Below are 16,032 nucleotides of genomic sequence, written 5' to 3' on the forward strand. Positions count from 1 at the left end.
GGCACAGGAGCAATATGTTGGCTCAAAAAAAAAAAAAAGGTTTAATGGGTCTAATTTTTCTCTGTCGCTACTGATGGGAAAAGTCCTTGCTAAATCAGGCTGATATATGCTTTGCTCTTCTGTGACTGTATGGACGGCATAGTTTGCTGACTGGCATAAATTTTACAAAATATGCAATGTCAAACCTTAATGGCCTGCCATTGTAACTCACTGCAGTGCATATATAAGAAGGGACTATGGCAGTGAATTTACGTCTGGGAATAGCTTGTGTGAAGTATATTGAGAAATCACGATGAATCTCATAAAAATGGAACGTTGAAGCCAATTTGCAAAAGCTTTCTAAGTTAGAACATTTGGTGCTATTACACTATTTTAGTTGGGAGAATGGAGTTTCTCTTAGCATAACCAGTCAGGATTTAAAGTTTCTAGAGGGAAAGTAATTAGGAACTCCTGTAGTCTATAGCTGGCCATGAAACGAAAATTAAAAGGCTGAAAAGAGGGGGAGGAAAGGGAATGGCATGGAGCTTCTGTTTTTTCATCCCTCCTTTGATTCTAGGTGAATCAATATTGTCTGGAAAAAGCAAAACACCCGCACATTATTGAATTAGCTTGAAATGTGTAAAAGAACAGTGCAGACAAAACTAGTGCTCGATTGGTGATATGTTTAAAAATCTTGCTACATTAGGGGCCTAAAGCTATTGGGAAAACAAATTATTTAATTTCAGGTCACCAAGCACTGTTTCTGTTTAATGTTCCCTATGCATCTATTATGAGGTGCAGAGTAGTAGTACCCTTCTTGGATTCTTTGTGAGTTGTGATATGCTTTTTTGGATCAGCACAAAAATTATCCAGAGATCTACATGAGCTTAAAATCATAATCTGAATAAGAGATCGATATGGTCTTGACAGATAATCCATAACCACATGCATAAAAATAACATTTTGTACTTTGGGGGGAGCATGCAGTTGGGCTACATCCAACATTGCTCAGGAGGATGTGGTGTCTGCCGTGGCCCTTGTCTACCATCCAGGTGGAGGATGTGTAGGTGGGGAAGCGGAAGAGCTGACCTATCAGTTCCTGTGCAGTTTGAGTTACACCTTGGGAACTGTTGGTGGTGTGTGGTGTAGTCACACCTGGTGAGGGATCCCTGCTTTGGGGTATGGTGGGATTGTGGATGGTGATGGCTTCTGGCTCCCTTTTATTTGCAGGAGGTGGTGGCGGTGGCAGCCTCTGGGTAGCCCAATTTACTGGAGTGTGGTTGATATGCAAATGGGGCTTTAGGATTTGTCATGTGTGTACAATGTGAATAAAACTGCAGCCCAACTTTTGTCTGTGTTTTATTTGTTAAATGTGGAACTTGGTTAAGTTTTGTCGAAGAGGAAAGGTGCAAGAGAGAGGCTGCATAATCTGGGTTGGTCTTATGATCTAGTAAAACAAATTCTGTAGATTCTTCATTGGCAAATGACCCATTGGAAGAGGTACAGTTATACTGAATGTGTGGATTTAGTGGCCATCATAAAACTCCTTAGTTGAGTAACCATTAAATAAACATCAAGAACCATTCTTCTAGAACTTTAAGCATGGGCATGACATGGAATACAGTAAGCACCCAATCAGTTGTCTCAGCAAAGGCTACTACTTCACTGGTTTATGACATTCGGTGGAAGAATGGTGCCTTTCTAAACTGAAAGAACCTAAAATAGCCACATTTGGTATATAAACCAAATAAATACATTTTTTAAAAAGGCAATGATGTATTCATAAGCTAAAGGCATGTTTGCCCATTGTCTGCCAAATTTTAAAACTGCCACGCACGTAAAAATTGGCGCTTATGCATGTGGCCAGACCCTGCGCATATTTTCAAAAAGGCTTGGCCATGGCGTAAGTACTGATATGTGCACAAGGCCCGGGCCCTGAAAAAGGGCTGGCCTGGGTGGGGTGGAAGCCGGCTGGGACAGCGGTTATTAGCTGCTGTTCTAGGGAAGCGTGTGCCGGCAGCCGGCTGGCGCGCGCAAGGTGCTTCTGCTCTAACAGAGCACTAAGTAAAAAAATGTTTAAAAATCCTTTTAGTTGGGTCGGGGTGGAGAGGGGAAAGGGAAGGAAGGTTAGGCAGGGGGGTAGGGAAGGTCCCTCCCAGTCTGCTTCTTAATTGGAGCGGACTGAGAGGGAACTGGGGGAGTCCTGATTGCTTCGCTGTGCGTAATTTGCTAAAATTCACACCCCCCCCCCCCCCCCCCCCCCGTGCATGCCGCCTGCGCGGATTATAAAATCTATCACGCATGTGTGCGCAGCCCATGGATTTTATAAAATGCACGCACTGGTGCGTGCATGTTATAAAATCCACATGTCCATGTGCGCCCGCTCCTTTTAAAATCTACCCCTAAATGAAGGATATGATGTCAGGTCACTTCCGAGAGAATGGTTTTACACCACTAATTTGTGGATTAACTATTCAGTTATAGCAGATACCTTGCCTTGGACATGGTTAATAACAGTAAAACCTTTACTGGGCAAACATGCTTTCTACATTTATATGACAGACCAGAGCACTTTGTGGTTTAATGAAAGGTACCACCAACCTGCAAGAAGCTTTTCTCAAGGACCAATTTGGCTCCTATATTTCTCTAGAGCATGTTCCTAATAGAAGCTATGAATGATGATATACATCTCTATAATTAACATAAAATACAAAGGATGATTATTTTTTTGGAAATCCATAAAAAAAAGTGGAAAGTGCCATGTGTACTCATGGGCACAGAGACAAGACATACTGTAAATAAATGCTAATCTGGGTAAGACCAATGGTCCATCAAGCCTATCATCCTCTCTCTAGCAGTGGCTAGGCTGGATAGCTTAGAAAAGCCCTTTAATCTGATTTGAGTAGAACATAACAAATGAGTTAATTTTCAGCTAAAAGTATTGACCCATCTGAAAAGTCTTCAGATGTTTTCAATTCAATGCTTACAAAAACCCCACCAACCAACCCATGCAGCCCCCCCCTCCATGGATTAGTTTACCCCTTCTGCGAGTCTCCCTAGTTTATTCCCAGTCACTCCTGCCCTGCCAGCTTCTGCTTCTAAAATGGTGCCAGCAGGCTGCGCGTGAGGAATGTTTTATGGCCATAAAAGAAATGAGAGCTGGTCTCTGGGCTGGCAGGCACCATTGAAGGATTGAGAGGGAGCAGCGTTGGGAGTGTCTGGGGATCTCTCCTAGCCCTTCCTCCTTTATAAATGCCTAGGAAGGGGGTAAGTATTGGGATGTGGGTGGTGAAAGAGATTTTTTTTTTTTAAATTTAATCTATTTCGGTTCAGGAATTGAACTGACCCGAAATAAGCATTAAAGAAACTGTAATCCACAGGGGAAAAAACCCCTTGAAAATGTACATCCAGATTCTAAATAGAAAAGCCCATTCATTGCCTGACATGCCTAGAAGTGGGAAGAGGAGATGCAGAGCTATCGGGCTAAATAATGGTTACTAACCTCTCTGCTAGAAACTTATCCAAATCTTTTTTTTAAGGCAGCTTAATTACTAGCCTTGACCATATAATCTGATCCTGCCACAATGGGTCATGCTACTGATTGTTTCCTCTGTAACTTATTTTTTCAAATGGATTCTTGCATCAAGGTTGGGTCATGTCTGCTATTCTGGCTTAGAGTTCTGTTTATTGTGGGTAAGTTGATTGCACGTGACTTTTTCAAGGAAGATTTAATTGCAAAAGCAAAAAATTAATTTGTATTAAACCAGCAGGATGCATTTACCTGGTTCACACAGGGTGTGCTTCAGGAATGAAAATAGATAAGAGTTAATTGTTTGGCTTGTGAAGGAAACATTATGGGCCGAGGAGCACTTGCTGACCCAAACTGAAGCACATCTATTAACGTCATTGGGCAATACCGATAATCACCAGTTGTCACAAACCTCAGCAGTGGGAAAACCCATCCAATGAGAAAATTTCTTTTTTTTTCACACCTGTGCTTACTGAGTGATACGTTTTAGGATGGCTACAGTGAAAGTGAACAGAAAGGGTGGTGGAGGTGTGCTGGCATGTGCGGAAGGGGATCCAGGCATGGCAATGACAAGCTCCCATCCTTCAAAGGCAAAGGCTTAAGTTTCCAGCTCTATTTCTGCATCACTCAATATAGGGTCATTTGGCAGGACCTTATTGGAAGTCCAGTTTTTCCCTAATGTTCATCACATCCTACCCTGGGAGCAGATTTTCTCAGTACATAGCCACCTACAGAGATGATTACATTTAATTCTTAGAAGTCTTAACAACCTGCTTTACTAAATTCTCCGCCACCCCTAGACATGGAATGGGAGAAAAGCCATAGGACAATCAGCCACTACAAGTGAAAACAATAAGACCTGAGTTTTTAAATAGTATACATTTTTTTATTGCAAGTTCTTTCTGAAATATTTTCCTCTCTCCATGGTCCCTTGTTGTCCTCCTGTTATCTTGACAGCAGTGTCCTGTAGCTCCAAGGTTTGCTTTATCAGCACCTCTGCATGGACGCGCCTGCTACAGATGCCTCTTCCAGCCCATCACGTTGTTGTTCCACTTGCACGTCTCATGGTGGATGACACCACCCCCAAATTAGCTTTGCAGGTGCGCCGAGTTTGCATGCGGCTCTGACAGTTCACGTCCCTACCGCTCAGACAAGTTGACAAGGCCGTAGGGAACAGACCTTGGGTATGTACTGCCGACATGATTTCCTGGGCTGCCAATCTTTACTTTCAAGCTTCAAACTTTTTTTTTTTTTTTTTTTTGCTACCTAACACGAGATGACTAATTAGAATCAAATGAAGACAGCTTGAACAGAAGACATTGCGGTTTAATGGCCTCAGGATGACAGCGAGCATACGAGTATCAGCCGCCCACCGCCTGGGGATTCTCATAATGGTGAGGATGTACAGATTACTCCCATATCGATTACTGCTTAGGTGGCAGCTACTCCCTCAAACACTTATTTTTGCCAGCACTATGCTATAATAAAGTTAGGATGCCCTATCTTTCAATTACAATAATAGAATGAGCGGTGGAACATTGAGAGTTCAGGCTCTGGTCCTCTCGTATAACATAGCTCCCCCCACGCTACACCATCATTGTAATACCCCTGGTGATTACTTTGTATATCCGGGCACCGTGAGCCTTTGCACGAACTTGCTCATTAGCTTTGACCTGAGGAAGACAGCGTAGTTCTTGAAAGCTAGTCGGAAATATCCTAAATTAGTCCAATAAAAAAAAAAAAGTATCACCTACAATATTTTGTGAACCTTTATTTCTATGTATTTGGAAAAGGAAATCCATCCTTATAAAGAAAATAAAATTGGGAGGTGTGCAAAAAAAAAAAAAAAAAATTACATCCCAGGAATCCATCACTGCGGGATGGGAACCAACTAACTCCTGGTCACTATGAGAAACATAAAATGCTGCAATTTACGGTATCTCCAGCTCAGCCATTTACACAGCTCAGGAATGTTGCATACAGAACTGAATAAATTAGCATTACAAACATAACATATATATATATATATAAATATTTTGTTCTGTGGTCTGAAAAATGTTAATTGATTTTCTTAGAATAATAAAAAGGATTGCAGTGCCATAAACATCTCACAGGACAAGACCCCATGCTGAACAGGGCCAGCATTTAAAAGGCAAAGACTGTTCATGGCAATGCTCTCTGCCACAGAATCTCATGTGTGGGCTGATATCACAACCCGTCTTTGACATTTGTGTGGGATTGTCATAGAATAGTGGCATTGACCACATTGCAGGCAGGGGAAGCGGCGTTGGGTCATGGTAACCAGGCAAGTCCATGTTCAGAGTCATGAGATCCAAGTGAGCACCAGCTCGGTTCTGGTGCACTTGAGGGCCAACCATTCATATCCAGGTGCAATGGAAGGCATCAGTTGGACTGCTCTGGCACTCCGGCCAACCAGGAATCTAGGTTATCCTCCTGGAATTGTCGTATGATTCCTAAGTGTGGTGCTATTTCTGAAAACAATCTGCCCTCTGAAGAGAATACAACGCACAGATTATATTTCCCCCAAAATGTAAACGTAGTTTTATTTAATGCCTTTCATTTATGACAATGTTCTGCTTATATTAAAAAACAAAACAAAAAAAAAACAAAACCCCAAGATGGCAGCATAAGGCACCGTGTAGACACATGCACAGTCCACATACCATCGACATAAGGTTTATAAACATAACTAGAGGATCTTCCCAACAGCCCAAGTGTCGTCATTACAAATGTACAGAACGTGATTGTCCCAAGAATTTGTCTTGGAGATAAGAATTATTAAATTAGAATGGTATGACCCTTCCCCTAAGCAACATTTAAAAGCACAAGTACAAGAGCTTAATACCAGGGTAATACGAGTAGATCATAAATTAAAAAAAATACAAAAAAAACCAAAACTATTTCACTCTTATTTTCAACAAGTCCAGCATAATGTTAAATGCATTATCCAGTGAGCATGCCCAGAGAATCAAGAGCAGACTCATTCCCCATTCACGAAGCAAGAGAAGCTAACAAGTAGAACCAGAACTTAAAAGTTTTTGTGTGCATAGAAACACCTTGCACTGTCATCCAGTTTCAGCTGTAAGCAGCCAGTTAAATAATTATTAAACTTGCCAGAGCTACAGGTTTTAAGCTTTTTTTTTTCCTTTCAAAACAAAAAAAAAGAAAAAAAAAAAAAGAGAGACAGCCTCGCCATGCTGCTAGTTTGCCGCAAGCTTTTCAAGGCTCTCTCTCTCTCTGCAGTATCGCTGTCCATCTCGCGCTCTTGAAGAACATGTTCAGCAAATGCCCATGCGCACGGTAGAGCCCAGTCACTCGAGACCTCTGCGCTCTGCTACAAGTATTCGAGTTCCAGAGCATGTCGTAAAGCTTCCAGATCGGCGTGGCAGGAAATCCTCCAGAAGGGCATGTTGTGCTGGAACAATGAAAGAGATACTTTATAACACGTTTGAAAGATGGCAATGGGACTATTGGCAGGAGAAATAACACTGCAATAAGGGCCGATCTCTGAGCAACACAGCAGAAAGGGCTTAGGTGTAACTTCTGCCCCATGGATTCGAGACCACATGTTAAGATCACGGGGCTCGTTCTCGCTCCCTGCTGCAGCATCACGGACCCTACCTGGACCCTACTGTCCCTGCACCACCTCCTGCAGACAAGGTGCAAGCATCGTAATTTATTTGAAAATTTTTTCAGTAAAAATAAGAAAGATGACGTGTAAAAATGTAATGAGTCTGAAACAGTATAGCCTGAAATCAGTCTCTGCTCCTTATGTGTGTGCCTCTTCATTGTCTGCAAGTTTTGAATAGATTGTAAGCTCTATGGGGCAGGTAATCTCTCTTATGTGTAACTATACAGTACTGCATATATCTAGTGGCACTACAGAAATAATAATAAGCAGTAATAGGATCCTCTGAATATGCTTAGGATGTATTTACTTGGATTTATTATTCACTCAAGGCTCTGAATACCTTCCACCCTGCTGCACAGTTCACAGACCTTTACATTCCTTCGTATCTTTCGTAATTAAACATTATTTTTCTACAAACAGTATTCTACATGTTGGTTACAGATATTACAATTAGACATTTAAAAAATGCACTTCTTGACTTTTAATACTGAGCAATACTGCTCTATGTCCTGGCTCGCCTGAGCCGATCAAGAAGTTTTCCATTTTTCCTTTCATCTTAAGACTTCTTCTCATTACCATTTTACGTTTGGGATCTGATAAATCCTGCCCACAGGAAAATCCATGGAACACGGTTCGGGTTCCTAAGTTGTAACTTTCATATACACCTACATGATGTATTTAATATAAAGCATTTTATTGTGATTGTTAAAAGATATCAAAGATGTATCCAAAGAAAATCAAGTTGGGACAATTTTCCTTACCTAGACTATATTAAATTAAATTAAAATATTGTGCTAATGAGTTTTTCCAAAACAGAAATCTAAACCTGACAAACTATAAAACTCTCAAATGTCACATTGGGGCAAATGAATGCATGCTTTGTGACAAAGAAAACTTTGTTTCAGTACTGAAATGTGCAAACAAATAGGGAAAGATGAGGACAATTGTGAATGCTCTACAGCAGTGGTCCCCAAGCCTGGCCTAGGCCCCCCCAGCCAGTCGGGTTCTCAGCATATCCACAATAAATATGCCTGAGAGAAACTTTGCATGCTATGGAAGCAGGGCATGCAGATTTATCTCATACACATGCATAGTGGAGATCCAGAAAACCTGACTAGCTGGGGGGGGGGGGGCCACCAGGCCAGGCTTGGGGACCACTGCTCTAGAGCTCATTGGCCACTTGTCAATGGAGGAGCCTAAAGAAGGCCTAGAGACTCAGTGCTGGGGTTGTAGCAGCAACAAAAGACTATTTTTAAAATTTGAGATTTAAAAGTTAAGAGGTCAATATTCAGAGACATTTAGACACATAACTCAGAAATTTTCCAGCTAAATGCCAACTTTTGAATATTTTGGACACTTATCCAGCCAGCTAAACTTTAGATGGATAACTCATTTTCCTGCTAAAACATCTCCAGATAACGTAAGGGTGTTCCGGGGATGTTTCAGGGAGGACTTAGGTTAGCCAGATTAGTTATTGATTTTATTTATTTAAACATATTTAATCGCTTTACACATTTCAATAAATCATCCAAAGCATAATATTGAGAGAGCTGAATCTCTTTATCAGGTGATATCTGTAGAATTTCATATAAATATTTCTTAAAATGTTCCAATAGGGCCAAGAAACTGGTTTTGGGGAAATTGAGAAAATGCAAATTCTTAGAACAAATGGTATTTTCAAGAGATTCTATCCTATTGTGAAGAAATAAATTATCGTTTACATTAAGAAACTTGAGAAGTTTGCAACACAGACATTTGAGTTTTCAAAGAAGAAACATTTGATTCTATAGATCCTAGATGATTTTCTACTTCCATTAATTTGGTTGAAACACCTGCGGAAAACTGACATAGCTGAGTAACAGTCCGCATTAAAGTACTTTTTGTGCACGTGACCACCTTCCAAATGTCCCTTAAGGAGTCGTCGGAGAGTACAGCCACTGGTACTGGGTCAACCCCAATTTCTGGAATTGTCAGTATCGATGTAATGGCGGATTCTCCATGTTGTATCCCAGTGAGCTTGACTTCAGTGCCGGGAAAAATAGTGGAAACTATTCTCAAGATCAAAATCGTAGAGCATATAGAAAGGCATGGCTTAATGGAACACAGTCAACATGGATTTATCCAAGGGAAATCTTGCCTAACAAATCTGCTTCATTTTTTTGAAGGGGTTAATAAACATGTGAATAAAGGTGAACCGGTAGATGTAGTGTATTTGGATTTTCAGAAGGCGTCTGACAAAGTCCCTCATGAGAGGCGTCTTCGAAAACTAAAAAGTCATGGGATAGGAGGCGATGTCCTTTCATGGATTACAAACTGGTTAAAAGAAAGGAACCAGAAAGTAGGATTAAATGGTCAATTTTCTCAGTGGAAAAGGGTAAACAGTGGAGTGCCTCAGGGATCTGTACTTGGACCGGTGCTTTTCAATATATATAAATGATCTGGAAAGGAATACGACGAGTGAGGTTATCAAATTTGCGGATGATACAAAATTATTCAGAGTAGTTAAATCACAAGCGGATTGTGATACATTACAGGAGGACCTTGCAAGACTGGAAGATTGGGCATCCAAATGGCAGATGAAATTTAATGTGGACAAGTGCAAGGTGTTGCATATAGGGAAAAATAACCCTTGCTGTAGTTACACGATATTAGGTTCCATATTAGGAGCTACCACCCAGGAAAAAGATCTAGGCATCATAGTGGATAATACTTTAAAATCGTCGGCTCAGTGTGCTGCAGCAGTCAAAAAAGCAAACAGAATGTTAGTAATTATTAGGAAGGGAATGGCTAATAAAACGGAAAATGTCATAATACCTCTATATTGCTCCATGGTGAGACCGCACCTTGAATACTGTGTACAATTCTGGTCACCGCATCTCAAAAAAGATATAGTTGCGATGGAGAAGGTACAGAGAAGGGCAACCAAAATGATAAAGGGGATGGAACAGCTTCCCTATGAGGAAAGGCTGAAGAGGTTAGGGCTGTTCAGCTTGGAGAAGAGACGGCTGAGGGGGGATATGATAGAGGTCTTTAAGATCATGAGAGGTCTTGAACGAGTAGATGTGAATCGGTTATTTACATTTTCGAATAATAGAAGGACTAGGGGGCATTCCATGAAGTTAGCAAGTACCAAATTTAAGACTAATCGGAGAAAATTCTTTTTCACTCAACGCACAATAAAGCTCTGGAATTTGTTGCCAGAGGATGTGGTTAGTGCAGTTAGTGTAGCTGGGTTCAAAAAAGGTTTGGATAAGTTCTTGGAGGAGAAGTCCATTAATGGCTATTAATCAAGTTTACTTAGGGAATAGCCACTGCTATTAATTGCATCATAGCATGGGATCTTCTTAGTGTTTGGGTAATTGCCAGGTTCTTGTGGCCTGGTTTGGCCTCTGTTGGAAACAGGATGCTGGGCTTGAAGGACCCTTGATCTGACCCAGCATGGCAATTTCTTATGTTCTTATGTTCTCTAAGATGGGAAGAGGAGGTGGGGTACGTCCCTCGGGGCTCAGTGATGTCCCTAAGCCTTCCCTGTTCAAACTACCTGATGTAGAAGAGACCAGATACTGAACATGGGCATCCATCGGTCCCACCCATGGTATAAAGGCTGCAGCAATTGAAGAAAGTCTTCCTTTTCTTAACCATACGAGAAGGAAAATGGCAACAGAAGATAAGAAAAAAAGGCACAAAGGACAGGAGACACCTGAAAACCTGTAGCTGGTCAGTATTGGAACCTTCTGGGATTCCCCCCTGACCTCGCCTCCCTGACATCATCATTAGGCGCGAGGCTCAAAGGAGAGGACACCTGAGAATCTGTTGCTGGTCAGTATTGGAGCCTTCTGGGATTCCCCCCTGACCTCGCCTCCCTGACATCATCATTAGGCGCGAGGCTCAAAGGAGAGGAGACACCTGAGAATCTGTAGCTGGTCAGTATTGGAGCCTTCTGGGATTCCCCACCTGACCATGCTTCCCTGACATCATCATCATTAGGCGCGAGGCTCCTTTACAAAGTTGAGGAGGCAGCACCTATCCGGCTATCTGACTTGCCTGGATAAGTAGCACTTTTCAGACTTATCCAGCTAAGCCGTTACTTAACCAGATAAATTGGAACTTATCTGGATAGATGTCATTACTTAGCCAGATAAATTGGAACTAATCCGGTAAGTTCAATATATATTTGCACTTTTTTTTTCTGTAACAAGCGCACGCCTGTCACAGGGAACATTTGTGCGTATTTTATAACCTGCGTATTTCATGTAGGTTATAAAATGCAGAAGTAGATTTTTGCACGCCCATATACACATGTACATGGGGGGGGGGGGGGTGCGTCTTAAGTGTCATACCTTACCCTTAACATCAACTCCTTCATGTCGACAATGAAAATGGGATGTCTGAATGCCCACATTAATTCTATGGTGGGCACACACTGGCTTTTATAGCATGCTTTTGAGGAGAGCAAACCATCAGTGTGCATGAGTAAAGGTAGGTACAATTCACACCACTGGTCTTTAACTTATTTCTTAACTATATGTGTTCAGTTTATATCCAATGCAGCCACTTTCTTATTCCTACCCAATGTGCACGCCTTATCAATTCACTTGCAATCTACCAAGTATCTGTATATCATATCTGTATGTAACCATTGCTTATGTACTCAATCCCTTGCTACCTTATGCAATCCACCTTGGGTTTACTTTTAGGAAAAGGCAGAATATCAAATGCTTGCAAATAAATAAAAATGAACAACATCGTATTTATACTACAGGCAAAACAACACTTAATATGGAGTCCTCGAAATTTAACAGTACCAACAATGGCTACATTTGAATGAACTTCAAACAGGCACCATACAGTAAGATGTGAGGAAGCAAAGATCAAGGCATTGTAGCAGAAAGGGGACGCAGATCGGTCATCAACGGTCAGCATATTCTAGGTATCTCTTGATGGGGAAATTCCTCATTTCATAGAATTATTTCAGAGACTCAAGGGCATCTGATCCAGGCAGCCCTCCCAACTATGGTACGATGGGGTTATTTCTTAAATACCTTACCGTATTAAAATATTAACACGTTTTAGGGCGCATTCACTCCTTTTGTAAACTGCTGCCTCTTTAGGCCATGTTCGGAACCCACTTCTGGTGCAATTTCACTCTCAAGAAAAAAAATTGGTTTTTTTACATGGGTAGGATATTGATTTTACTTTAATTTCTTTCTTTTTTTTAATTTAAAAAACAAACAAACTGCAGACTGAAAGCCAAAAGTGGAGCTGTAGTAGATTTATCACTTGCAGACAGGTGAAGAAAAGTGAGTCACTAAAACTGAGATATTATCTGTGCTGTCGGCAAAACAGTGAAAGTTTCTCTTTTCCCATATATTATAGAGCTCAGGTGTGTAATAGCCTTGACTAATGATTATCATCAATCACAGACAGTGACAGGCCCAGCAAAGAATATTTTCCACTAATGGGTGAAGCCAGTAGACACCAGCAAGAGGCCTCTTTAACCCTGTCTATGCAAGATCACTGAACCCTGTTGCTGTTTTATACTTCAAGCAAACTTTGCATCCTTTGATGCAATTGTTTGCGTTATGCTACCTTTGAAGTGCAATGCAGCCCTCTCGGAAACGTGAGGCTTTCAGCACCTCACTTCTTCCAAGCAAGGCGAGTCATTCTGGAAGGTTCTTTTAAACTACCCAACCTGATCACTTCGGATCAGTTCTTTGACTGGCGGAGGGGGTTGACTACGAACTGTCGGTAACGGCCTGAGGACCAAGACCCACCCTGCCTTCAGAAAATAGAATCTCCCTTCATATTCGCATTTTCAACAAGAATCCAAAGACAGCCGTCTTCATTTAAGTGCCATCAGTATTTGCGTTCATGGCTTAAATTTTAGGCCAATAGGTCCTGCTGTGTAAAAGGAAAAATTCATATAATCCATACTTTTAACATATGTACTTTAGGGAAAACATTTCCACAAAAAAACTGCAGGTGCTGTTTCCTTTTGAAAATGAGAAAGTGCAAAGTTACCCATGCACTTTGCACTTATTTGTGTGTGTGGAGAAACAGGGGGAGAGGGGTAAAATAGCACACGTAGGACTGAAAATGAATATGCTGTTTTCCTCCTCTAACCTAAACATGCCCATAGGAAAACCTCTTTTTTTAATGACGCTAAAAGTACATGCACAATTCTCGCTTTTGCCTTTTTTACCCGGGTGAATGCCTTTGAAAATTTCCCTCTTAACATCCAAATCTACCACAGCATGAGGCATGCATGCCACAGCATTTGTATTCGGCTTCAGTTAGGTATGAGTGCTAGGGGATTAAAGCTAAAATTATCTATTAGTCCAGCATTACCAATTGGCTTTGAAACTCTAAATCCGGCCCCTGTAGAATAAATGACTTCAGGCTTATTGCAGCTGTCTAGGGCTGCACAATAAAGATGATCATGTAATGCCCTGTCTGCTAGGGCCTCAAACTCAAGACACACGAGTTAGTCAGTCTCCGATGTGCCAACGAAATAGCGTAAGCTTTCAAACTGCTGATAGGAACGTAGAACACGAGGGCAGATCACAAGATTCTCAAAGGACGTGTTTTCCAGCAGGACATCATCATCTGTTTAAGGAGCATTACCTGATACCTGGCACAGGGCCTTCACCTGGCCCTAAAATTCAGGGGAAAAAATAAAAATGAGGAAGCAGAGCTTTGCCTTTGAGAACTTCTGCCTCAATGGATGTGTTTCGTCTATAAGATTTCACTGGCCTCTGTGTCATTTTTGGTAGAACAGAATATCAAAGCCATCCCTCGGAGGTAAAAACCTGTAACCTAGGACTCAGTTAAATCATTGACACTGACCCTGCCCCAACTCCGCCCACATTTAGTGATCGCACGCGAAAAGACCCCCTAAATGACTTAAATGGCATATTAAACCTCTTATCCAGCTAAATTATAGCCAGATAGGTTGTTATCCGGCTATAATTTAGCCAAATATAAAAGGGGCGGGAGCTAGGGATATTCGGTGAGACCTTTATCTCACTGAATATCTGGGCCAAGTTATTTTATTTATTTATTTATTTAGTGCTTTTTTTATACTGGCATTCATGGTACAGAACATATCATGTCGGTTTACAAATAACAAGGGTCGCAACCTAACTATTAACATGGTATAGAGAAGACAAAAGTTATCTGGCTAATTGTGTGTATATGATACTGGACAAAGTTTGTGTGCAGTTCCCCGTCCCCCATTAATTCAGGACAACGTTAGGGTGACTGGAAATCAAAACTTCCCAGGTATGGAAAGCTGGGAATTTGTTATATCCTTATTGGTTTTAATTTTTACTGGATGGTATTTGATGTGTCTTTTAATTATTATTGGATGGTATTTGTTGTTTTGGAACTTTTTAAAAATGTATATATGAGTAACTATAAAATGTCATTCTTTTTATACGGTGTTTTGTCATGTTTACTTGTTTTATTAGTGTGGTTTTACTATTATGATTGATGTTTTATATTTCATAATTTAATTGTTTTACGATGTTTGGCAATGTTTCTATTTTTACATTGTTGTACTGCATACAGAGTCTGGCTTTTTGCGGTTTCCAATTCAATTTTTGTTTGCTCGTTTCTATTTATGCTTTATGGTCTTTTTATTCTGAGGTTCTGTCTGCGTGTTCTGGTGCATGACCAAGGTGAGAGATTCTGCCACCGTGAAGGAATCTATAACAGCCTGGTTTGTTCTGTTTTCCTAATAGGAAGTGTATTTTTGGTTTAAGGCTGGTGTAATATTTGCAGTGTTGCAGTTTCATATGTAGGGTTCTTACTGTTTGAGTGCTGGCAGTTAGGGCAGTTTTGGTATGGGATGTTTATTATACTGTAATTTGTAGTTCATTTTATTCATGGCTTTCTGAAGGCCAAGCTCAAACCCAATGCACTTTACAACAGTCCTATATTGATTTATTTAATTTAAATTTTTTTTGTATTCCACTACTTCCAGCTCATTATTGTTAAAAAAGAGGTTGGACTTAAAATGTTTGCAAGAACAACTCTGATACTTTTTTACGAGCAAATTAAACAAAATAGGCCTTGTTGGCCCCACAGCAGTGCTTGAAATATAATGTACAGGAGTTGCTGTAAGTGCTATGTACTTGGAGTGCTCTTTTTCATGTAAATTGTTATCAGACCTGCATAATTTCTGTGTGGTGAGGGTTGGGTAGGGGGGGGACGCGGGCCCTCACACAGACTTTTGCCATTCACCCATTTTCCACTTCCCCAGTTTTCTAATGTTGGGGAAGTGTGGGAGGCAGGCAGTAGGGTTCCCTGGAGTGGGGGTAGGCTTGGCAGCTTCACTGTGTCCCACCCTTTCCCAGCATCTCAAGTCATTTAAAGGGCCAGGCTCCATGGGTTACTCCCCCCTTCGTTCTTTTGGGGATTTGACCCATGCCATGCCTTGGGGGGGGGGGGGGGGGGGGGGGGGTGGAAGGCGCCATCTCACCTGTTTCCTTGAGCCGCCCCTGTGCCCATAGGTTCTGGAACACAGTGCATGCCACTGTACTCACTTGTCCCTTCATAGCTTATGTTGAATCCTCTACTGACTTATTTATATCTGCTTTTTATTTTTCCTTTTCCTTTGTTATCTATTGTTTACCAGAATTGTTACCTCAGTTTACCCTTGTTAAAATGTAAACCGATCTGATATGGTTATCTACTATGAAGGTCGGTATAAAAAACTGTTAAATAAATAAAATAAATAAATGAAGGACCTGGAAACCATCGCTCTGCCAGTGCTAGTTACAAAATCACTCGTCTTGGCATGGTGCAAATGCCATAGGGAACCGTACATCTGATGCCTTAGAACAGTGCCAAGAGAGGGGACAGCACAATA

General features: G+C 41.1%; 1 protein-coding gene across 1 annotated transcript in view; it reads right to left on the bottom strand.

The window, feature by feature from the left end:
- Positions 1-6,863: 6,863 nt before the first annotated feature.
- EYA2 (EYA transcriptional coactivator and phosphatase 2) overlaps positions 6,864-16,032 on the bottom strand; it is a 330,347-nt gene continuing 321,178 nt past the window's right edge. The window contains exon 16 of the mRNA XM_029613002.1: positions 6,864-6,944. Within this exon, the coding sequence (XP_029468862.1) occupies positions 6,864-6,944 (81 nt within the window). The remainder of the gene's footprint in view (positions 6,945-16,032) is intronic.

Source organism: Rhinatrema bivittatum, chromosome 8 (assembly GCF_901001135.1).
Source record: "Rhinatrema bivittatum chromosome 8, aRhiBiv1.1, whole genome shotgun sequence".
NCBI lineage: Eukaryota > Metazoa > Chordata > Amphibia > Gymnophiona > Rhinatrematidae > Rhinatrema > Rhinatrema bivittatum.